Source organism: Dipodomys ordii, unplaced genomic scaffold (assembly GCF_000151885.1).
Source record: "Dipodomys ordii isolate 6190 unplaced genomic scaffold, Dord_2.0 Scaffold17, whole genome shotgun sequence".
Taxonomy (NCBI): domain Eukaryota; kingdom Metazoa; phylum Chordata; class Mammalia; order Rodentia; family Heteromyidae; genus Dipodomys; species Dipodomys ordii.
The window spans coordinates 11,558,981-11,584,803 of NW_012267233.1; the positions used below are offsets into that span (position 1 = coordinate 11,558,981).

At 33.6% G+C, this 25,823-nt stretch overlaps 1 protein-coding gene across 1 annotated transcript in view; it reads right to left on the reverse strand.

Annotated features, from left to right (window-relative positions):
- Vps13b (vacuolar protein sorting 13 homolog B (yeast)) overlaps window positions 1-25,823 on the reverse strand; it is a 548,051-nt gene that overhangs the window by 305,516 nt on the left and 216,712 nt on the right. Inside the window, exons 23-24 of the mRNA XM_013012393.1 lie at window positions 13,528-13,748; window positions 5,130-5,333 (exon numbers count right to left, since the gene is read on the reverse strand). Coding sequence (XP_012867847.1) covers window positions 5,130-5,333; window positions 13,528-13,748 — 425 coding nt within the window. The remainder of the gene's footprint in view (window positions 1-5,129; window positions 5,334-13,527; window positions 13,749-25,823) is intronic.

A 25,823-nucleotide genomic window follows, 5' to 3' on the forward strand; every position in this document is an offset into this window, starting at 1 on the left:
TATGGTTGGATAGTTAATAACTATGTTGTTTCTGTTTAATATTTTATTTTTGGTCCTGGTTATATGAAGAAGATTATGCCATGCTAATCTGATAGTGTACTGCCATATCCCTGTGCTGTTATCTATCATAATATTTATCATAACAAGAAGAAAAGGGGTTATAATTATGAAAACAAAACAAATATAATAACTTCTGGTTTACTAACGTCTGCTAGTGAGGCAATAAGAAAAGTATAAAGAATATGTTTATCAAAAACAAACTATAACTCAGAAATTGCTTACTAGTGGGATATATCATAGAGATGTTAACACATTAACTTGCAAACCCTTAAGAGTTTTCACAGTGAGGCTTGGAGAAATGACACTGAGCAATCTGGAGCTTTTCTGATTACCCTACTCATCAATACCATTTTTTTATCTATGCCAAAAAATTTAAAAAGTTGGCAAGTAGTGATATAATTAACCCCAAACATGCACAATATATTTAAATCTATTTACAGGTAGCTCTGTTCATTACATGACGATTTTGCTAATAGAATGTCATCTTGTAATTAAAAGATCACTAGATAATGGTGAATACAAGAAGGGCTGGTAAAACTGTTTAGGAATGTCAAGTCCAAAAAGGCATAAAAGACTTTTGAGCCTATTCAAACAAAGTATGACTCTTATCTCTCCCTGGGAGACACATTTAAATATAAAGACATGTTCTTCAAAATACTAAGCCATGTTTTAACATGATTATTCGAAGAAACACAACAACATAGCTTGCCAAATAGAACTGAAAAATAAAAGAAAGGAAAGTTGCAATTATTATTCAGCATAGTTCTAGAAGTAAGAAAAGCAATAGGAAATGAGACATGAAAGTCTGGGTACAAAATGTACATTTTGATAGAACTGAACAAGCACAGTTGAATCATAAAGTATTTGTACATACTGGGAAAAATAACCATTATATTTTTGTATTAATCTTTATCAGCTCACTTTCAGAGTTGTTTAAACTTAGATGCATACAGAGATTTCAAATCACATATTTCTTTTATTGATCATAATTATATAGGCAAAGAAGACACATTTGGAAAATGTTTGGTATTTCTCTATATAGATCTCAACCAAAACACATTGATCCTTTATTATTATTTTTTTGTTCCAGTCCTGGGTATTGAACTCAGGGCTTGGGTTCTGTTGTTAAGATCTGTTTGTTTGTTCAAGGCTAGCACTCTATCATCTGAAACATAGCTCCACTTTATTGGTGGTTAACTGAAAGATAAGACTTTCCTGCCCTGTCTAACTTTGAACTATGATCCTCAAATCTCAGACTCCTGGGCAGGCATAAGCCACTGGCACCTAGCCTGATAGCTTATTTTTAAAATTTAATTAATTTTATTTTTTATCACTAAGTAGTTGTACTAAGGAGTTTCTGTGAGCTGTTTTACATGGTTTGTTTTGAATATTAACTAACAAAATTTTTATTGAGTCTTTAATAATTACTCCTTTGTCAAATAGATCAGCTTAATTCCATAGGCAGCACAAAACAAATCCACTATGAGTAAATTCATTATTGATCTTCAGATCACAATCAGAAAAAAAAAAGCTACAGAGTTCTAATTTCAAATGAATTGCAGCCATGTAAAGATCCTATTAAAATCAGAATTAATTTGTCTTTTGTTTCTTTTGTGGTACTTGGTTTATGCATGCTAGGCAAGCATTCTTCCACTAAGCTACCTAGCAAATCCAGAATATGTTTCTTTAACTAAGCAACTTGCCCCTCCCATTTTTCTTCCTATCTTAATCTTTCCCTTTAGTTCTTGTACTACTGCTGATAAAGACAACATTCTCCTAGTCTATTATACTGTAAACCTACTAAAGCAAAATTGTTACCTTGTCTTATTCACTTTTTAAAGAATTATAATGTCATTCTACAAAATCTCTACAAATCTTACAGACGAGTTCTATAAATGTAGAATGTATTTATTTCTGTAACATTTCACATTCAGTCTATCATGATATGTAGGATAGGTTGTACATTTTATAATTCTAAAGTCTCCCATTATCCAACTGTATAGGGAAGTGAAATAAGTTCAAGTTCCCTAAATTCATTTGTTTGCCTTATTAGAATTCACTATTGTATATACACATGCATACACACCCCACATCCCAACTAATTTTTTTGGCTTTGATGGACTGTTTCTTATTAATCTCAGATTCTTAGATACAAAAGTGAGAAGCACATGACGCATGTTTCCTTCCAAGCCTTTGTCTCCCCATCTATAAAGGTTTTACGTTGTTGTGTCAAAGTGTGTATATATGTATGTATGTATGTATGTATGTATGTATGTATGTATAATTTTCATTCCTCTAATACTTGATGAAAAATTGTAAGCAATGTAATACATAACTTTCATAATTCAGTGAAAGGTTTTCTGATGTTTAGTAGACCTGGAGTCAGTCCCACCTCTGTTATTTAGTAGCTATACCTCCTTGGGCAATTAATTAACCTCCCCAGGAATTACTTTATCTCTACATATGGTTGACAATATTTGCTTCATGGTGTCAGGAGTAATTAATGAGGCATAGGTTGCATAGTCTTGAGGCAGCCATACACTAAATGTCCAACAAATATTAGCTAAACATAATAATCTTCAAAAATGTAAGTGTTTGTGGTAGCATACTATTCCATCAAGTGGAAAATAAAAAGTTATTTTTGAGATATAGACAGTTTGGCATTTGACAAAAAATTATTACTATATCCACAAACTTTAAATTCTGATTTTAATCACTTGTATTCAATGCTTATCTATTGTCCCTGAGTGGGATAGCTTCTCATTAAAGTCCTGTGTGGAAAGGAAAAAAAACAAAGTATATCATTATACCATTAATACACTAACATTTAAATAGCAGTTCCTAACAACTATGATCATTTCTGTGACTCCTACACATGTAACAGTTTTTAAATGTCTTGTTCCAAAAGAATAATTTTAAAATAGAAAGTTAGGTTCAGCCTATCATTTCCTAAAAACAGGACTAGCAAACAAATGTTTAATGGAACACTTCCACTGTCTCCAGATTTAAGTTCATTTATCAATTTATCTTACAATTACCTTGTCTAGTAATTTATTATTTTATACTTTGCTTTGTACCAAATTTCACAAAGTACATCTTATACAGTATTAAAGATAGAAAAGAAATAAGAATTTGTAATTTTAAAAAATTTGCAGCTGCTGCATTCAATAAAGTTAAGCAGCTTTCTTTATTGTAAACTACTCAAAGCTTCTGTATAAGATTGAGGATCACCAATTTAAAAAAAATTGCTGCCATTGCTCTAGAACAGGTATATTCCAATAATTTTATACGGGTTCCTGAGATATGAACTTTGTACCTTTTACTCATTTGGAAAGGAAAAAGAAAACAAAAGAGAAAAGAAGAAATAACAAGTCATTGTGTATCTTAAGCTTTGGAATATACAGAAGAGAGAAGTTGTTTGTGCAAGGGGTTAAATATATCCACCCCAATATGTTTAAACACCTCATAGAAGGCGAAATATGCCCTTCAGAGCTCATTTGTTTTCATTGATTTTTAAAATAAAAAGTTAACATTCAGTTATTGTATTCAGTTATTCTGTACTTTTCCAATAACTTTGTTTCCAGAGGGAATGGTACCTTTATGAAAAAACAAAAACATACTATCTATCTCCAAATACTTCAGAATAGTAATCCACAGCAAGAAAATTTAGTAGTATTGGTTTTTCTGGACATGAATGATGATGTTTTAGATTGACTTGATGATTTTATGTCACTATTGCAATTTAAGGGTTTAGAGTCAGAATGTACAATCAAGAATAATATACTTTCACAAACAAATCACATAGGTAAACACTATTTACAAATATTTGAACTGGGCTGGGAAGGTGGCTCAGTGGTAGAGTGCTTGCTTTACATGCATGAGGCCCTTGGTTTGATTTCTCAGTCCCACATAAGCAGAAAAAAACAGAAGTGGTCTCTGTGGCTCAAGTGGTAGAGTGCTAGCCTTGAGCTGAAAAGCTGAGGGACAGCGCCCAGGCCCAGAGTTTAGGCCCCACATCCAGCAAAAAAAAAATTGATCATAGACTTTTAAAATCTAAAAACTTTTTCATTTTGAATGAGTTTATACTGAGTTTCATAATTGCAACCACTAAAGTAAAAGAATTAACTATGCTTTGTTCAAAAAGTTGTCATTATTTCAGAAAAACAATAGAATTTGTGGTATTTAGTATTGACTTGGACAAATCTATTTGTAACCATCATGTTCAGTCATTACATGTATTTGACTACTCCATTTTGTCTTCCAATGAAGTCAGGACAAAGCACTTTTATAATGCACATTACTATATCTCATTTTCCTTTGTACACTATTTATTTCATATTTTAAAATTATATGTATAAGCCAGGAGCTGCTGGCTTATGCCTATAATCTTATCTACTACGGAAGCTGAGATCTGAGCATCACTGTGAAACCAGTCCAGGCAGAAAAGGCCATGGGGCTGTGGTTCAAGTTGTAGAGTGCTAGCCTTGCGCACAAAAGCTCAGGGACAGCAGCCAGGCCCAGAGTTCAAGAACCAGGACTGGCAAAAAAAAAAAAAAGTGTGTGTTCTATAATTTTTTTATTTTTATTTCATATTATATCTTTTGTTTTTACTGTAGGACAATAAAGAAGCCATTATAAAATATTTGTTATATAAAAAAGCACTGGTATGCCAGATGAGGTTAGGGTGGTCACAGGGCTGAAAATTACTAAAGTAAACATAACAGTAATTTCCTGATTTTAAAAGGTGGCTTAGGCTCAGAGCCTCTTTTACACTCAGCTTCTATGTTTCTAAACCCCTGAGGAAACACACCTTTACCATGTCCTAACTTTCTACCATTGCACAGACCCTGCATGATCTCAAACTACCTCACAACCTACTGTAAGTGATAAAAAATACTTGGACCTCAAAGGAACATATTACACAGTCACTGCTACCAGAACACTTCATGAGCCCTCTGAATCTGGCAGCTTCCACAGTGGTGAGGTCACGTTTACCCTCTATACTGATACGGAACTCTGTGTTATATATTACCCTACATTTAGTAACAGAATTTTGCTAAAACACTTACCTCAGTAGTAGTTCCAATGTCTCCAGATGGGCTGCATGTGCTAGTATCTGGAGGAGCTGTACCTACACTGCTTCGAACTGGAGAACTAGGAACAGGGCCTGCCACTGTCTCTGGGTAGACTGAAGATGGACTGAGGTTGCTTCTCTTCTGAATCTTATTCCAGACCTTATTCATGGTATCAGCTAGTTCATAAAAGAGTTGGACCTGAGCAGGAGAGAAAACAGTTTTCAACATCTAGTCACAATCTATTAAAATGTAAACATAAGAAAATTCAACTGAAAAATAAAAGAATCAGCAAAACAAATACCTACCAACAGTTTTACTATTGATGATTTATTCATACTTATAATCAGTGTCATACACACAGCATATTTTATAATTAACCAATCACTTCTATGAATTAAAACAATGATAGTAAGCACCACTAATTGAGATATCAATAATGAAACAAATGTAAACATATCCGATATACTCAGGATAGAGTCAAACTTAGAAAACAAATATATAACACAAAATAATTAATGTATAAATTACAAAATGATTGCTATCCTTATTTCTGAATAATTTCCACATCTAAACATTCTTTAGTTTTCTAAGCTATAAACTGTATTTCCCACATGGCAAAACAAGTTGTAAAAGAATGATATAAAGGAGGTGGTGCTGTAGCTCAAGTGGTAGGGCTCTAGCCCTCAGCTAAAGAGCTGAGGGACAGCGCTCAGACCCAGAGTTCAAGCACCATAACCAACAGCAAAAAAAAAAAAAACCAGAATGATATAAAATAGAATTGGAAAAGGAAAAGGTTACATATGAGACTTTTTTTTTGTAAAGAACTTAGTCAATCTACTACTCCTCTGGGATTTGTACTTTCCAAATTCTGAAAAAAACTATTTTACTTGCACATTGTTTGACTGAGTTCTAAGATATTTATATAAGATTTCATAAATAAACATTAATCATGGAATTTGTATGACAACATATTGCCATATACTGTATAAAACAAGCTCAGGGAAAAATGCAAACATGATATATAAGCAAATCCACAGCTGGATACCATATTCTGTTGGCCATTTTTAAAAAGTGAAATTCTTATATTTATAAGACATTTCAGCTCCAGGACACATCCAGATGATGAAGCTGGCTTCTCATGTGGGCAGAACAGATGCATAAAAAAAGAGTGTCGATCCTTACTTGATGTAAAACAGTACTTGGGTTTAGAGTATTCTTCTGTTTTTTGAGTACTGATGTTATAAAATCTCAGGTTATAGGTATTTTTCTTTAAAAATACTCTAACGTCTAGAAAATGCTAAACACCTGCACAAAGAAAATGCTAAAAACCCATACACACAAAACTTCTGAGTGGAATTTTAGTTCAACATTTCTTCTCCTTCATAATGATAACTTTCCCCACTAAAAAGAAGCAATTTTGTTGCAAAACAAGTTCCCATTTTAATACTGATTTCTTAAAAGAACTTAGAATATGGAGAGTATAAACCAAAGAGAACAAGTTCTACATATATCTAAGAGCATGAGGCTTATTTATCTAAAATGCTGTTCTCTTGTTGCTACTTTTTTATTTTTTTGGTCGGTTGTAGGGCTTGAACCCTGGGTCTGGGCGCTGTCCCTAAGCTCTTCAGTTGAATGCTAACGCTCTACCACTTGAGCCACAGTGCCACTTTGGTTTTCTAGTGGTTTATTGGAGATAAGAGTCTCATGGACTTTCCTGCCCAGGCTGGCTTTGAACCATGATCCTCAGACCTCAGCCTCCTGAGTAGCTAGGATTACAGGCATGAGCCACCAATGCCGGGGCCTCTTGTTGCTACTTTTAACTGTAATCATTAAAAAGCTGTAAATGAATGTCAACAAGTATATTTTCTTTAAAGTACTAAGCAAACTATGACATAAATTTTAAACATATTTTTATTTTCAAAGAAGCAGCTAACAGAAAACTCAGGTTCTTCTCTCTCTCCTAAAAAAAAGTTACACCAATATTTGAGGATAAATATTTGAGATTCAATATTCAAATAAAATTGAAACACTTGGCCAATCAAAGCCATAATATTAGAATGTGTGCAATTAAAAACATAACCACTGCAATTATTAGCAAGAATACAGAACAACTTAACACTCATTCTCCTGGGATGACAATGTAAAATTATCACTTTAATCATTTTAGAAAAGGTCAGTTATATTTACTATAAGATTCAACCATTTTCCTCCTAAATATCCTCCCCTTCCTGTGAAAACCACTGTCTATAGAAAGACATGTATATAAATGTTTGTAACAGCAAAGGGGACAGGTAGAAAAATTGCCCTGTCTAAAGATCACCTATTCTATCCAGCATCATTTAAGGCTAGTTGCAACAATCTTGGGCTATGATTCACTTCAACAGTATAGATTAGGTAGCAGGGTAGATTTTGGTCCTAACCAGGACTAGAATGTAAACCCAAGATGCGACAGTAGCACTGGAGCCCATTAGCACATATGGGGACAAGTGGGACAGATGTGTTAGCAGTAAGGATAAAGAAAGCTGAATATTGTTGAAGTAATTTCTAACTAGGAAAATGGAATAAGGAAGCCTGTTGGGGGGACTATCTTTTAGGGTGAGAGGAGCAGAAAGTGTGGTTTAGGGGAATTAAATTGATTGAAATACAGAGTAAACATGTGAGGAGATGTAAGAATAAAAATTCCCCCTATGTAATTTATATAAGCTAATAATATCTTTAAAAAGACCAATCCTTAAAGCAAAAATTATAGTAAGCTGGGTGCTGCTCATTCCTGGAATCCTAGCTACTCAGGAGGCTGAGATCTGAGAATCTTGGTTCAAAGGCAGCCTGGGCAGAAAAGTCCATGAGACTCTTATCTCCAATAAACCACCAGAAAACCGGAAGTAACGCTGTGGCTCAACTAGTAGAGTGCTCGCCTTTAGCTGAAGAACTGAGGGACAGCTTCCAGGGCCCAGAGTTCAAGCCCAATGACCAACCAAAAAAAAAAAAATATATATATATATATATATAGTAAGAAGAATTAAAAACATGGCACTTCTATCATAAATGCAGCAGAAATATAAGAACAAATCTAATGAACAAAAGAACTGCAGATCATTCAGGTAAATGCCTAAAAGTGGGATTGCTGGGTATAGGGGAGCTCTAGTATGTCACTCCCCCTCCCCCATGGTATAACCCCTGTTTTCACTATATTTGATGTTGGTATAATTTGTTGAGGGGAAGGGAAAAAACTAATTGTTTAAATAGGGATACAGGACCCATTGGAACAATGAGATGTACAAGACGTTATGTCGAAAAATGAACTTTACAACTTTGGTGGGGGGGAATGGGAAGGGGAAACAAAGGAGGGGGCAACAATGCTTGATAAGAAATATACTCATTACCTTGCCCATCTAATTGTAACCCCTCTGTATGGTATTTTCACAATTAAAAAAAATTTTTTTAAGAATTACAGAGCTTAAAGATGGCCTCTGAAAATATATAATTGGAGGAGAGGAAAAACAAAGAATAATAGGAATCCAGAAGCCTTACAAGACCCTTGCAGCACTGGCAAGATGTCAAATATTTAGGTTAATGAGGTTTAAGAGGGCATTTAGAAAGCCATTGTTGTACAAAGATTTATTCAAGGAGACAGTAACATAAAACTCATCAAACCTGTGTTCAAGGATGTCTAATGTCAGCAGTCAAGAGGTCAAAAAATTTTGACATCAAGAGATATAGTCAAATAAGATGAATAATAGACATAAAGGCAAGGAAAAAAGTAACACTTAAGAGTGCTCAAAGGGTAAGCAAATGCAGTCATTATATTGTACATTATGAAAAATTTAATTTTTATGTAACTTGAGGGTAGGGAAGGGAGGGGGAAATGGGTGAGAAGGATGAAAGGGGTGGCATTGTTCAAGATGCACTGTACAGTACATCTTATGGAATTGTAACTTCTTTGTACAACCACATAATACCAATAACAACAATAGTGTTCCAATTTGCCCAAGAGCATACTTGTCAGCAGAAACCTTAAAGACCAAAGAAGAACAGTACAAAATTTTTTACAGAACTGAAGGAAAAGATTGCCATCTGTACTTAGCAAAGCTATAATTTAGAAATAAATAAAAAATGAATACATTTCCAGAGAAACAAAGGCTAAGAGACTGCATCTATACTAGAAAATTATTTTTTAAATGATCAATTATTCTGAGATAAAGAAATATGGCTTACTGGTAGAGTGCTTGCCTAGCATGCATGAGGCCCTGGGTTCAATTCGTCAGTACCATATCAACAGAAAAGCCAGAAGTAGCATTATGACTCAAGTGGTAGAGTGCTACCTTGAGCAAAAGAAGCTCAGGCACAGTGCCTAGGCCCTGAGTTCAAGTCCCAGGACTCATGCAAAGAAACTCGCAACAACACATAAATTAATAAGAACAAATCATCAGAAATCTATCAATGAACTGTAATTCTACAAATTAAGAATGTTTTAATATTAAGCACAGTATGTAAAATACTCATGTTTCACATATATATATATATATACTCATGTTATATATACATATTTATGTATATGCACCTCAATGTATAAGCATAAACCAAGCATTAATAGGTATAAAGGGGGAGAAAAATACTGATAAATATTCAGGAACTTTAACACACTACTTTCAGCAATGGAGAGATTTTCAGTCTACAAATTTGCAGAAAAACAATAGAATAAATGTACTTAACAAGCATATATATAATGTTCCATCTAATAATTGCAGAAGATACATTCTTTCAATAGTACATGAAGGTCCTCCAAGATAGAAACCATACAAAGTATCTTTTCAGACTAAAATAAAACAAAACTGGAAAATAATAATCCAAACTTTAGAACATATATAAAAAATGAATATTAAACAAGTTGCTATTGAATATCCAAAAAAAGCAAGAAGAAATCAATTAAAATATTTCTGGAAATAAATGACAATGAAAACATGACATCTCTCTCTCTCTCTCTCTCTCTCTCTCTCTCTCTCTCTCACACACACACACACACACCCCACACACACACATGTAATACTAAAAGGGAATTTCTTTAGCAATCGCAATTCCTGTATCAAATATCTCAAACAACCTATTAATATATCTCAAGGAAGTTAAAAAAAGGAAGAAAACAAAGAGAAAATCTGTAATAGGAAAACAATAATAAATCAGAGAAGAAGACTAGAGAGTAGAGACCTAATTCTGATATAAAACCAGATGAAAACACAACAACAACAACAAAAAGCTAAAGGGCATAAATGCAGAAGTTTTCAAATAAACACTGATTATCAGAGCACACTGGAACCATTATTCACAATGACTGACTGGGGTTCATCTCATGGACATAAGGAAAATCCAACATATGGAAGTCAGTAACTGAGATTCATTACATGAAGAGAATAAAAAAAATTCTATATGATCATGTTAATAGATGAAGAAAAGCATCTTATGAAACTTAACACACTTCAATGACAAAAGTGAACAAACCAGGTCTAGAAGAAATACACTTCAATATAATAAAGGCAATGTATAATAAGCCAAAAGCCAGCATCCTAAGAAAGGAAGAAAAAAAAGGAGGTTATCTCCAAGGAATGAAAAAAAAAAAGTATTCATTTTCACCACTCTTCTTCAGCAAAGCACAAGAACTCCTACCTAAAGCAATCAAACATTCCAAATCACAAAGAAAAAAAGGAATTCAAACATTTACTGAAATGACATAGTTTTTATAGATAAAAATCCTGATGTCTCTACTAATAAAGCATCAGAACTAATAACTAAATTCAATAAACTTGCAGGACACAAAATCTATACACAGAGCCGGGTGCCAGTGGCTCATGCCTATAATCCTAGCTACTAAGGAGACTGAAATCTGAGAATCACAGGTCAAAACCAGCCCAAGGCAGGATTGTCCATAAGATTCTTATCTCTAATTAACCATCAGAAAACCAGAAGTAGCACTGTGGCTCAAGTAGTAGAGCACTAGTCTTGAGCTGAAGAGCTCAGGACAGTGCCCAAACTCAGAGTTCAACTCCCACGACTGACAAAAAAAATAATAAAAATATATATGTATATACATAGAAAAAATATATTAAAAAAGAAATCAGTAGCATTTCTATAACTATGAGTCAATTACTTGAAATAGGAATCAAACCCATCCATAATAATAATGATGAGGAAAAAATGAAATACCTCTACAAAAAAATTACAAAAGTTGCCAGAAGAAACTGAAGACACACATAAACAAGATAGCCTGTAATCAAGAATTAGAAAAAAATCAATATTAAATTTCCCATACTACCCAAAGCAACCTACATATTCAATGCAATCCTCATCAAAATACCAATGATATTTTTCACTGAAATAGAAGAAATAATCCTAAAATAAGGCTGAAGCCACAGTAACAAAAAAGAATCCAAAAAAACAAAACAAATGAAAACACTCAGCAGCTGAAGCTGCACAGGGTGCAGAAGCTTTACAGAAAACAAGGAAAAATGCACGAGTCATTATAGTACCTGATTTAAAAATATACAACAAAAACCAAAATACAATGATTGTACTAGCATTAAAAACAGAACAATGAGACCTAGAAGTGAACACACAAATCTACAGTTTTTTAAAAGGTGCCAAGAAAAATACAAGGAGAAAGGCCAATTCTTTCTGAATAAATGGTGCTTAAAAATGAAACCAGACTCTTCTATCCCTCACCATCTACCAAAAAATGAGTTAAAGACTGCAGCTCTATCAGTTCTGCCATTGACATGCTACTCACTCTATGTCTCATCATATCACATTCTGCTTTTGTATTTAAATTTCTGCTTTTTATAAGGATGTGATTGATAATTTCATTTTAATTTGCTTACCTGTCATAACCTTATTACTACATATGGTCATATTCTAATATACAGGGGATAGGACATTTTTACAAGGAACACAATACTATCTATAAATTTCCATTCCTCTAGGAAACACCTCAAAGCAATCATTACTAGTAACACTCAGAGAGTAATCTATGAGATGGTAAATCAACTTATAATCACTCTCTTCTCTACCACTATGAGTCATAATGACCATTAAACAGAACCATTTAATGTTATTCAAAAGTATTTACTAATGATTCTAAAAATGCCTTATATTTGGGGATATTCTGTTAAGTTTTTGTCAGGGTTGTTTTAACAGCTGTCTTGTTTAGTGTTTACATTTTTAACACTGACCCTTACTAACATAATAGATAATTCAATCTTTCCAAAGTAAACAAAAACACATAAAAGTTAAACCAAACTGTATAGTATATGGAAGATGGAGAGGACCAAGAAAAAAGGAGAGGAAAAATAGTATTAAGTATGCTCTATAAAATATTCATTGATGACAGAAATTACCTAAAAATACTCTGAAAATGAGCTAAAAACTAGTAAAGTCAGAATAGAGTACTTGTAAGGTCTAATAATATTCTAAAAAGAGTTGTTTTAAAAATCACAACAGTGATTATATAAAAAATATAATTCAACCTACTTGAGTTTAATGAAGGAATTTACAAATTTCATGTAATTAATAATTTTCACAAACCCAAGTAATGTTAAGTCATATTAAAATATACATTTGAGGAAGTGGCGCTGTGGCTCAAGCGGTAGAGTGCTTGCCTTAAGAGCTGAGGGACAGCGCCCATGCCCAGAGTTCAAGCCCCACAACTGACAAAAACAAACAAAAGAAAAAGAACATATGAGAAATAAAGTATGATTGGCTTAATGCAACTGAAAACAAATGGATTTGTGATACAGTATACAGTAGTATCATTTGTTTTCTTAAAATATATCAGGATAAGGAAGTTTGATTGAAAATTTTACGTGATCACTTCAATAGGTCATTCTAGTCTATTTTTGGGGGGGGGGTCCGGTTGTGGGGCCTGAACTCTGGGCCTAGGCACTGTCCTTCAGCTCTTCAGCTCAAGGCTAGCGCTCTACCACTTGAGTCACAGCGCCACTTCTGGGTTTTTTCTTTTTGCTTATGTGGTGCTGAGGAATTGAACCCAGGGCCTCAGGCATGCAAGGCAAGCCCTCTACCACTGAGCCAACTTCCCAGCCCAATCATTCTAGTCTAATAGTAAGATGTTCTTCACTGTTTAAAAACATCACATCCGATGCTGATTTCATACCATTATCCAATAGAAGCATTTATTCTGAAATTGATATCTCTTTAGAAAAATTTGTATTACAAATTCTGAAAGGCTTCCAAAGCAATTCTTAGTTTAACCACTCTTTGATAGTCTGGTTAAAATATAAATTAGAGTACTTAACAGAAGAAGCACTGTTCAAAAAACAAAAGGATGATAATGGTTTTTAAAATATACTACTTTTTAACATTCCTTTCATAAGTCAATTATACCAACCTGGGGATTTGAACATTTTATCTCCAGTGATTCTAGGTCAACATGGAGACAGACAACAAATGAATGTCTCACATCAGGTCCTGTAGGAAGTAGTTTCTGAGATGTTACAGCTAGAGTAGAGGTACAACCCATAGGTTCCACAAGACAAAGTGTTACTTGTTTTCCAAGAAGGGTATATATGCTGAAGTGATGTAAGTTGATGGTCCAAGGAAAAGCATCACCTGATAAAGGGAACAAAAGAGAGTAGGAGAGCAGAAAACAAACAAACAGTTAACTGTCACATTATAGTAAATTACCAATTATTTATACTACAAAATCCTTAATATTGTATTATACTGCAAAATATTTAATACTGCATCATAAGCAAAGAGAGTATCAAGAGACTAACGTGTCCAATAATTTACATGCTCTTTAAAAGCAATTATTTATATTTATACTTACAATATACTTCAATTTTAGTAATTATATATATTACAACAAATATGTGAATAAAAATAGCTTTAAAATGGAAAATATAAGTTTTCATATGCTCTTCTATCTACTATTGGGTTGCACAGTATAAATTGTTAGAGGCATATGAACCATATCATGGAGACTACTGAAAATAGATTAAATTAGGAAAATTCTCATGGAAAATAACTTGACTTGGCTGTGGTATGAAAAATAAGAATAATAAACAACTGACTATGTTTTGTTGCAGAACTTACATGAGAATTATGTGCTTACTTAAAACGGAGGTTTCTGGGTTCTAATTCATAATTACTTAGAATTTATGTGTTTCAATATAACTCCCTAAGTGATTCATATGTGTAATATAATTTTTTTCTAATATATACACTTAACAAAATTTAGCACTCATAATATGAAGTATTAAAAGTAATGTAGCTTTTATTCTTTGATACTTTTAATCTGTCAATAATTTATCTAGGATAGATTTGTTAATATAAGTTTCTGAGATAAAATTGCTCAGTTATTATTATGCCTAATATGCCTAATAGATTAAGTAACATAGTGAAATCATTTCTAAAAGCTCATTTATGGGCTAGTGAAGTTGTCACATAATCCTTGATTTTAAGTAGACACAGGTAAGAGACTTCTGGTAAAAGGTTGACCTGGGCAAAACACTAAAGGCATAGCAAATGTAAGGCCCTTAATTCTATTTCAGTGTCACCAAAATAAAAGAAGCCCACTTACATTAGAATATTTGAAAATGCTTATTATTGTCATGTCATTTTCTGAAAACATGTTCCTATCACATAGTCTGCCTTTGACATTAAACTAGCACATGTCAATATAAATAGGATAGTGTACGGTTCTTTTCAAATAATTTAATTATTTAAAATAGAGAACATTAGTTTATTTTCTCATCAGAGAAGAGCTTACTGACACAGAAATAATTTAATATATTAAATATATAAATGAGATAATATCAAAACCAGTCATAAATGCACCTTCTGCACTGCCATTCACAATAAAATTATAAATATTTTCTATATTTTTCCATTCTGGGTAGTGAAGTATCCAAACAAAAGACCAGGCTCACAGAGTTGTTATACTTCCATTTTTTAACCACTTAAGAAAAAAATATCAAGTGAATTACTAAGTAGAGTATGCTATATGTTTTTAAAAAATCAAAATGTGCTATGATACTATAGGTTCCACTGTATAGTAGATGATCATTAAGTGTGCACATTCAAAACATCCTCACCAAACAGTAAAATTAAAAGCTAACAAACATTCAAATTGTCTCACTTGACTAGAACAATAAAAAATGAATAATAATATCTGGGCAGGATAGTTGTACTTAGCTTGCTTGAACATAAAATATTTTGCCAACAAGAAACAATTAGGCAAAATATCTATTCAAGATTAAAGGCTAGAACAAAGTCTGCAAGCAAATGGCCTTCATAAATAGGCTAGAGTAGCAATACTAATATCAGATAAAACTTTTCAAATTAAAATTAGTCAAAGAAACAAAGAAGAACACTTCATATTAGTAAAAGAAACTATCAGGAAAACCTAAGAATTCTAAATATCTATGCTAGGGCAACCAAACTCATCAAATACTAATTGACCTAAAAAATATAAATAGATCCAAATGTATTAATTACTGATGACTTCAACACACTATTGTTACCCATTGGATAGATCATTCAGGCAAAAACTTAGCAAAGACACTGCAGAATTAAATAATTGTATTGACCAGTTGGACTTAACAGACATCTACAGAATATTCCACCTAGCAGTGTTAAAATACATATTCTCAGAAGCCCAGCGAATATTCTCCTAAACACACCATATCCTAGGGTTACAAAGCAAATCTCTGCAAATTCAAGAAAACTGAAATTATTCTCTGTATTCTGACAGACCACATTGGAATAAAATTAGAGTTCAACACCAAACACCATTACAGAAAACTCTTAGACTCATGGCAACTGAACAAAACACTGCTGAATGATCAGTGAGTCATGGAAAAGATAAGACGGGAAATCCAAAAGTTTTTGGAAATCAATGTAAACAAACATAACACCTACCAGAACCTCTGGGACACACCTAAGGTAGTATTAAAAGGATGTTTGTATCAATGGGCATATACTTAAACAAATTAGAGAAATCTCAAAACTTTAATGATGTGCCTCAAGCTCCCAGAAAAATAAGAACAAGCCAAACACAAAACCAGTAGATAGGAATAAGTAACAAAAATTAGATCAGAAATAAATGAATTAAAGACAGAGTCAACAAAACAAAATGTTGATTCTTTCAAAATAATAAAAAAAATTGGCAGGTCCTTAGCAAACCTGATTAACAGAAGAAATCACCTGGATAAATAAATTAGAAAGAAAAATGGGGATATCACATCAGATAATAAGCAAAATTCAGATTATAAGGAAAGAATTTGCAAACCCAATTGATGGCAATAAACTGGTGAATCTGGCAGAAATGGATACAGTTCTCTGAGAACATAATTATATCTAAATTGAACCAAGAAAACAAACCAATTAAATAGATCCATAACAAGTAATGAAATTGAAATTACAATAAAAGACTGATCGTCCAAGTAAAGTCCAGACCTGATGGGTTTACAGCTGAATTTTACAAGGCCTTAAAGGAGAACACCAATACTCCTCACACTCTTTGGTGAAATAGAGAAGGATCACTAACAAACTCATTCTATGAGTTTTCCCAAAACCAGGTATAGGAACCCATGAAAACTTAGAGCTATAGTTCCATCTTTTAGATGAGCAAAGATTCAAAACTTCTCAATAAAATATTGTTCAACTAAATTCAATTAGGATCAGATGGGATTCACCCAAGGACTCAAAGCTGGTTCAACATACATAAATCAATAAATGTAATACAACACATCAACAGAAATAAAGACAAGAATCATGTGATCATCTCAATAGGTGTTGAAAAAGGTTTTGACAAGATGCAATATCCTTTTATAATAAATGCTTTGAGGAAGTGTTTTCTACTAGAGGTCATTTGGATACTTATAACATCAAGTATAATAGGACTACACAAAATTATCAAAACAAGCAGATGGCCTCAGACATCACACAAAAAATAGGAAAAGACTACAAGTCTGTTCTCTAATATTTTGATTTTGGCCTACAGGCTGTACAATCCATTGATCCTTAATGAAACAATGTCAGCACATTATAAGCTCTGACAATAAGGGAGGAAAAAAGAAAGGCTTCTCAAGTCATTCTTTAGGAATACTGAAGACAAATATTCCTAATATGAATAAACCTATGTAGCACTTTATGAAAAGGATGGCACATTGACACCAAATGGACAATTCTAGATGTACATTATATCCTTCATTAGTTATCTAATCATGCAAAATTACTTAATTTAAGGTTGGCCAATATATATAATAGCAGAAAAGTACAAAAAACTGATCATCTCAATAAATTTATAAAAGTATTTGACAAAATTTGAAAGCAACTCGTAATAAAAACTCTTCATAAACTATTAATAGAGCCGGGCACTGGTGGCTCATGCCTGTAATCCTAGCTACTCAGGAGGCTGAGATCTAAGGATCGCGGTTCAAAGCCAGCCCGGGCAGGAAAGACCGTGAGACTCCTATCTCCAATAAACCACCAGAAAACTGGAAGTGGCGCTGTAGCTCAAGTGGTAGAGCGCTCGCCTTGAGCTGAAGAGCTGAGGGACAGCGCCCAGGTCCAGAGTTCAAGCCCCACGACCGACAAAAAAAAAAACCAAAACTATTAATAGAATGGATTATTCCCCAAGTAATGAATAGCATCTATGAAAAGTCCACAGTACTGTATTTGAATGTGTGTGTGTATGTGTGTGTGTGTATATGTGTGTTACTAGGAATTGAATTCAGGACTGCCTTTAGATCTCTACACTTGTCTGGCACTCTACTAGTTGAGCCACACACTAGCACATCTTTTTGCTCTTTTTTCTAGAGATGAAGTCGGCCTGACTTTTCTGCCTTACTTGGCTTTAAAACCACAATTCTCCAGATCTCAGTCTAGTAGGACTGTCTATTCTTACTAGTTCTATGCAACACTAGAAAAGAGAGTCTAGCTAATGTATTGTAGTAAAAAAGAAAAGAGAAAGAACTAAATACCATACAGATGATATTAATTTATTATTAATTAATAAATAATTTGATAACAGCATTAGATAAAATAAGAGTAAATAAAATAAAGGAAGTATAAAACATATATTAAAATCTACAAAACAATGGTTAATAAATCCTAAGAAAATGATGAAACATTCTACATTCATGGATCCAAAGACTCAAAGTGATCAAGATACCAAATTTCCTATTATCCAAAAAATTCAAAATAAGTCTTACCAAAATCCTAGCAAGTTCTTTCTGTAGAAATTATTAAGTAAATGTTAGTATGTTTATAAAAAGGAAAAAGACACAGAACAAACAAGAGTTTTTCAACAAAAAAGGAACTTTGATAACTTCTATGATCTAATTTTAAAACTTTTGATAACTACAGTAATGAAAATTGTATGGTACTGTATGCCAGATAAGAACAGTAATGTAGATCAATGGATTAGGATTAAGAGTCTAGAAAGGAATTAACATTAATAATTAACTAAATTTTAACAACCATATCAAGAAAATTCAACAGAGAATGTATGAATTTTTGAGAAAATAGTAATGTGCAAATGTAACATAAGTCACCTTAGACTCTTGCTTCACAGAATATACAAAAAAATACCTGTAAGTAAGCTACATATTAAAATGTAGATAACACGAAATTAAAAAGAATGATTCAAACAAAACTGACAAAATAAATTCAGCACATTTAAATTTTTATGCTTTAAAGAAACCATTTTGGCAATGAGTAAATAGGTCATCACCATAAGAACTACTAAATGATTTATGTGAAAAAAGTAATAGCATCTAGAATCCATTCTTGCAGAAGAATTCAAAAATATAAAAATGACTTAAATACATATTTTACTAGATACACAAATCATATTAAATTCATAAAACAGCACAAAACAAAATGACTCATTACAAGTACACAAGTAAATATGACAATGAAATGCCACTACACCTATTAGATTGGTTTATCTATCAAGAATAGGTATCTATCAAGGATATATAGAAAGTAAAACTCGAACGCATTGACAAGGGAATTTAAAATAGTAAAACCATTTAGGAAGTACTCTGGCATTTTCTTGAAACATAAGATTTTAATGGGAACCTAGTAATCTCACCTCAAAGATTCCATACATGATCAATTATAACATTCAACCATACAAGCTTATACAACATCATTACTCAGTTGACAAAACTGCTAACAATACATATTAGTAAATCAATAAACAAAATGTGATCTAACTATACAATGGAATATTCCCCAGAAGGTGAATGAGAAACTGTCCTAAGCAGCAAGGCTACATGTGATATGAATACAACTATATGACATCTAGGAAAGGTAAAAATGTGAAGATAGTAAAAGGATCCATGTGTGCCAGCAGCTATGTAGAAGAAGGGAAAGAGGGAAGAATAAAAGGAGCATACACCAAGCCTAGATTTCAAGCCCCATGACCGACAACAACAATCACAACAACAAAAGGAGCATGGAGAGTTTATAAGCAATGTAGATTAAGATAATGATGACTATCATTGTGAAGATTAAAAGATCTTTAAAAAATAATTTTTTTTAAAACATATTTTCTTCAGGCCCTATCTAGCTCTCCTGGAATAAAAAAAAAAAAAAAACTGACCTTGCCCAGGTAATTGTAAACCCCTCTGTACGGTATTTTCATAATAAAACTGAATTCAAGTAAAATGTTAAAATTTAACTATAGAAGATATACATTTAGAAAGTTGACCATTTTCCCCTTCCAAATATGATGTATCCAAATTACTCGTCCCTAGCACTCAGGAGGCTAAGGCAGAGAGGATCACAAGTTTGAGGCCAGCATAATCTTATCTAAAAACAAACAACAACAACAAAAAACAACTCTGTGTGTGTGTGTGTGTGTGTGTGTGTGTGTGTGTGTGTGTGTGTGTGTATGTGTGTGTGTTTGCTTATCAAAACAGAAGAGTACTGATTCTGGAACGTGATACTTCATGGGTGCCAGAGGCACTCAGATTCATGTGAAGTGTGTTATTATCACATTTTAATGCATACCTTGTCTTGTATTTCTGCATAGTTATAAAAGCTTATACTGGCTGAAATTAACATATGCAGCCACTAACTTGTGGAACTAGGTTGACTGGACTTAAAATACTTAAAAAAAAAAAGAAAAAGAAAAAAACCTAATCCTACTGGGGGAACTTCTAGTCTGTAGCAACCTAGTCACTTAGTATTAGGTTTGAAATTTTCTTTTACTTTGTTTGTCATGGTTTTTGTGCATCACCTGATTGGAATTCCTAACTTTAATGTTTGATGGTCTTCTGAACCTCAATGTAGGAATGGCCATGTGTCATATGAATATTTACACAGTATAAATAAAATGCTGATCATCTTTTGTTCTAAAAAAAAAAGAATTTTTTCCACTGCTACACTTTTTATCATTTTTCCCTCGAGTTCTGTATGTCCCCCTACCCTTCCAAAGATACACATGTAAATACAGAATAAATGCATACAGAAATTTTAAGTTAATGAAAATTTTAAGATAATATATAATGAAAATTATATATATGAAATTTGTCATTATTTCTCTAAACTCACAAAATGCCTATCACCACATGAAACTCTAAAATAAACAACTTTGAGCAATATCATGCCAATGGAGGTTCATAAACTACAACTAATGTACCATTCTGAAAGCAGACATAGATAATGGGAAAGACTATGCTGAAAGTATATACATATCTCTGAACTATCTTCTTAATTTTGCTGTGAATTTTCAATTATTATTAAAAAATCAAATGTTTTGTATAATAGAAGTAATCTGGAAATACATGGTAACATATTAAATGAGTTACATGGAGTTTAGTTTTTTTGTTTGTTTTGTTTTGTTTTTTGTTTTTTTTGTTGGTTATGGGGCTTAAACTCTGGGCTTGGGCACTATCCCTAAGCTCTTCAGCTCAAGGCTAGTGCTCTACCACTTAAGCCACAACGCCACTTCTAGTTTTCTGGTATTTAATTGGAAGTAAAAGTCTCATGGAAATTCCTGCCCAGGCTGGCTTTGAACCACGATCCTCAGATCTCAACCTCCTGAGTAACTAGGATTATAGGCACGTGACCCCGGCACCCGGCTTAGACTTCAGTTTTTATAAGAATTGTAAGCCAGCATAGTAGTTCATATCTATAATTCTAGCTATTGGGAAACAGAAATAGAGAGGATTGGGCTCAGTGGTAGAGCGCTTGCCTTGCATGCCTGAGGCCCTGGGTTCGATTCCTCAGCACCACATAAGCAAAAAGAAAAAAGCTGGAAGTGGCGCTGTGGCTCAAGTGGTAGAGCGCTAGCCTTGAGCTGAAGAGCGCAGAGACAACGCCCAGGCCCAGAGTTCAGGCCCCACGACCGGAACAAAAAAAAAAAAAAATCGGGCTGGGAAGGTAGCTCAGTGGTAGAGAGGATCATGGTTCAAGGCCAGACTAGGGAAAAAGTTCATGAGACCATATCTCTACCAAGAACACGCTGAATGCACTGGTGAATGTCTTTCATCCCAGCTATGTGTGAAGCCTTAAGCCAGAAAAATATGGTCCTAGTCAGCTGCGCATAAATGTGAAACCCTATTTAAAAATAATAAAAACATAAAGTGTTGGGGTCATTGCTCAAATGGTTACAGAGCCTGACAGACAAGTATGAGGCTCTGAGTATAAGCCCTAATACTGGCAAATAAAACAAAACAGAAGTATAAAATGTGTGAAAATATTAGGAATACAAATTTTTTAATGAGGAAATAGAAGTTTAAGGTTCCCTTTCAGCTTATTGTAATCCTTGGCATACTGTGCTTTGAAATCAGTGCCTTACTGTAATCACTTGACCCAGATCTCCAGCCCTTCATTTTTTTTTTTTTTTGATATGGTGATGCCCAGGGGCCAGCCTAATTCTTAGAGCTTCATACCTATGTTTCCCACATATCTAAGATCAAAGGCGTCCATACTATGCCAGGCTTATTGGAAGAAATGGAGTCTTGCTAACCTTTTACCTATTTGGTGTCAAACAGCTACTCTATCCCCAGAGAATTTGAGATTATAGGTATAAGTCACTGAGCCCAATTCATTTCTTAGCAAGAGAACTTCCCTAGAGTCAATTTCCAATACAGAGAATGAGACAAAATAAATACATAACCAATACAGAGCAAAACAAAACAAACACTGAAGAATCTGTACGTAATAAAAGATGGAACAGATTGGTTATGAGCTACAAAGAAGACAATAAAGTCTTTAGCAATGTAACACTACATTTAGGTAGTTCAAAAGCTTAATTTCATTTGTAAAGCAAACATGATTTTTCCAATACATTTATTTTTAAACTTCATCATCAAAAACAAATTTGAAGTTCCCTTCATAGCTTCCTTTTCTACCCAGAGTCCTAAACATAGTTTCAGGATTAAGGCAAGTAAACAGCAAGGGAAAATCAAAAACAAAACAAAATACTGTGACAGCACATTGCCATTTTTCAGAACAAGGGAAAATCATGAACATGAAACTGCAACCTAAAAAACCAAACATGGAACAATACATACTAACCATTAAGATAAACAAGAACCTCACAGAAAAATGGTCCTCATTATTCATGGATGCAAAATAATTTTTCCTATTAGTTTCTACTGAAAACTTACTAAATCCAGCAACAGCAGTTTTAATTTATAAATGATCTCAATATTCCATTTCTGTCAAAATATTTTATTAAAGTCACAGGCAACTCTTTCAAAGAAGAAAAAACAAACCTCTGCTCTACATAGGGTAGAAGCCCATCTGCTCAGAGGTGTTGGCTGGATGTAGCAAATTACATCTGCAAGGCTCACTGCAAATGCTCCATAATGAAACTCAGGATGTTGACTTTGACCCAAACACCCTACACAGACTGGATCTGGCTATAGTAGAGATCATCTCTCTTTCCATGGCAATTGAAATCAGATGACACATTTCAACAAACAGTACTTCGTTCTGAACTTTAGAAATCCAAGTTCAGTATATGAGTCTTCAATTTTTAAGAATTCTATTCATCCTATTAATCATTTTAAAACATTATTTACTAGTGATCAATAATTATTAAATTAAAAATTAAATTAAATTAAAACAAGCTAGAAGTTAACCTTTTAAATTTTAAATATTTTTTCTTTACAATTACCAAAAGAGATTAAGCTACAATCATGTCTGTATTGTACAAATGGGCTGTGATATGACAGTGTATGCTAATCTAAAACCCTTTGGTGGTTACTGAGGCTTAGAACTGGGCAACAGCATGCAGCAGGACAATGGTAGAAAGTAAGGCTAAAGGAATGGGTAGGGAAAACTCATACAAAATCACAGTCATGTTTAGGATTTTTAACATTTACCCTAGGATGGATAGGAAATCATGAAAGGAATTAAGGGCATTAAAAAGAAATTACTCTGAATAAGAAAGGGAGAAGAAGTTGAAATTAATGAAATTAATTTGGTCAGGATATTAGAGAGAGAAATTGTAGTATTGTTTTACTAGCTAATTGGAGATTGAAACCCAAGACTTGTCTGCCCAGGCTACCCTTAGTCTCATGAGTCCCTAGCATGAACCACCTAGCTTGTCCTATCTGATTCTAAGCAAAATTGCTAAAGAATTTTAAAGTACTAACAAGTATAGGAGTGACAGTCAGTTTAAAAGAACGACTTTTCCCCTATAATATCTACTTCATTCCTTAATACTATTGTGTTGAGTATTGTCTGCAAGTGAATTAAAAGAAGTAGCTTTATGATGATCACAGCATTTCAGGAATATTGCAACAGCACCAATCAATCAAGGAAGGAAAAAAGACTGGGAATGTAGCTTTGGGGTAGAGTGCTTGCTTAGCATGCATGAAGCCATGGGTTCAATTCCTTAATACCACATAAACAAAAAAGCCAGAAGTGGTGCTGTGGCTTAAGTGGTAAGAGTGGTAGCCTTGAGGAAAAGCAGCTCAAGGACAGTGCCTAGGTACTGAATTCAAGCCCCAGAAATGGTGAAAGAAGAAAAAAAGGAAGGAAAGGGAAGGGAAGGGATATAGGGAAGAGAAGGGAGACAGAGAAGGGAAAGGAAGGGAAGGGAGATGGGAAGAGAAGAAAAGGGAAGGGAAGAAAAGGGAAGGGAAGGGAGATGGGAAGGGAAGGGAGATGGGAAGGGAAGGGAGACAGGGAAGGGAAAGGAGATAGGGGAGGGGAGGGGAGGGGAGGGGAGGGGAGGAGATTGAGAAGAGGAGGAGACTGGGAAGGGAAGGAGATTGGGAAGGGAAGGGAAAGGGAGGGGAGGGGAGGGGAGGAGATTGGGAAGGAAGGAAAGGAAAACAGATGTGGGAAATAGCAGAGATTGGAAACCAGGCATTGGAACCTAGAAAGCCTCTTTCAGTATTATTAACTCTGATGGCTTTAACTAGAGCACCTACCATGTGAAAGACAGATACTATTAGTCCTCTTAATTGCCTCATTCAATAAAGCCTCTGAAAAAGTCAAAGTGGAAAAAATAATACATGGAAAGATACTACATGGAAAAAAATGACTAAGATGCTACATTATTCCTTCAATAGCTTATAAAATATAAGAGAGCAGCACCACATCTGTGTTGTTCAAGTCTATATTCTGTGTCTAAAACATGGTCGGTGCATGATCATATTTTCCTGTGCCTGTTTTATGTTTCAGGCAAAGCCACCAGCACCTGGTTATGTCTCAGTATACCGAAAAAGTTTTAAGGGTAGGAATAAAATGTCTCATTTTTTGTTCCTTCTGGTTACATTTATAATGATAATCCTGAATAATATTTAAATGAATAGTTTGTGCCATATTTTCCATATAAGTCAGAAATATAAACAATATTCTGAAAATATTACCATCAAAATAAAAGGTTAAAATATGTGACTTTTGTTGCATGGAAAACAACCTGCAGTACATTTCACTAGAAATTTATAAAACCTGTTTTCAGGAATTATGATTTTAACAGAAATTTAGAGCTACAGAAAATTTAGAGCTACAAAAATATAGAGAAAGATAATTTCTCAGCAAAGGAAAGAAAAAAAAGCAAAAACCAAAAAAAGCTTTAATTAAACACTTTTAGAGTTACAAGGTGGAAATCAGGCAAGGCAGCACACACCTGCGATCCCAACTACTTGTCATGTTGAAACAGAGGGAACGTATTTCCAAGCTAGTCCAAGCAAATATAGCAAGACTCTATCTCCAAAACAAAATGGGATAGAGGAGGAAATGATTAAAGGGATGGCATTAAGATATACTGTATTCACAAACTGATAAGTAGAATTTAAACCACTTTGTACAACTACTTAAATAGTTAACAACAACAAATGTAAAAAGAGGCTGAGTTGATGTGGTTCAAGTGAATTAATAATAAAATTTTAACTAATAAATATGTCTTTTCCCTTCCACTCACATCCTCTGTTCCCTCCTTCCCTTCTCCTCCTTTCTCTCTTTTCCACACTCTTTTTCTTCTGTTTAGTAACAGTAGTAGCATTTTGAATTCAGGGCTTTAAGCTTGCTAGCTAAGTGTTGTACCACTTGAGCTCCACTCTCATTCCAAAAGCAATATTTTATAGTACAATATATATCATTTATGAAGTTCCATTTTTATTTCTAATAACCTAACTCAATTCTTATGCATTGCAATTGAAAATATAACTGTAAGTATATATGTGTATTTGGCAAATATATATA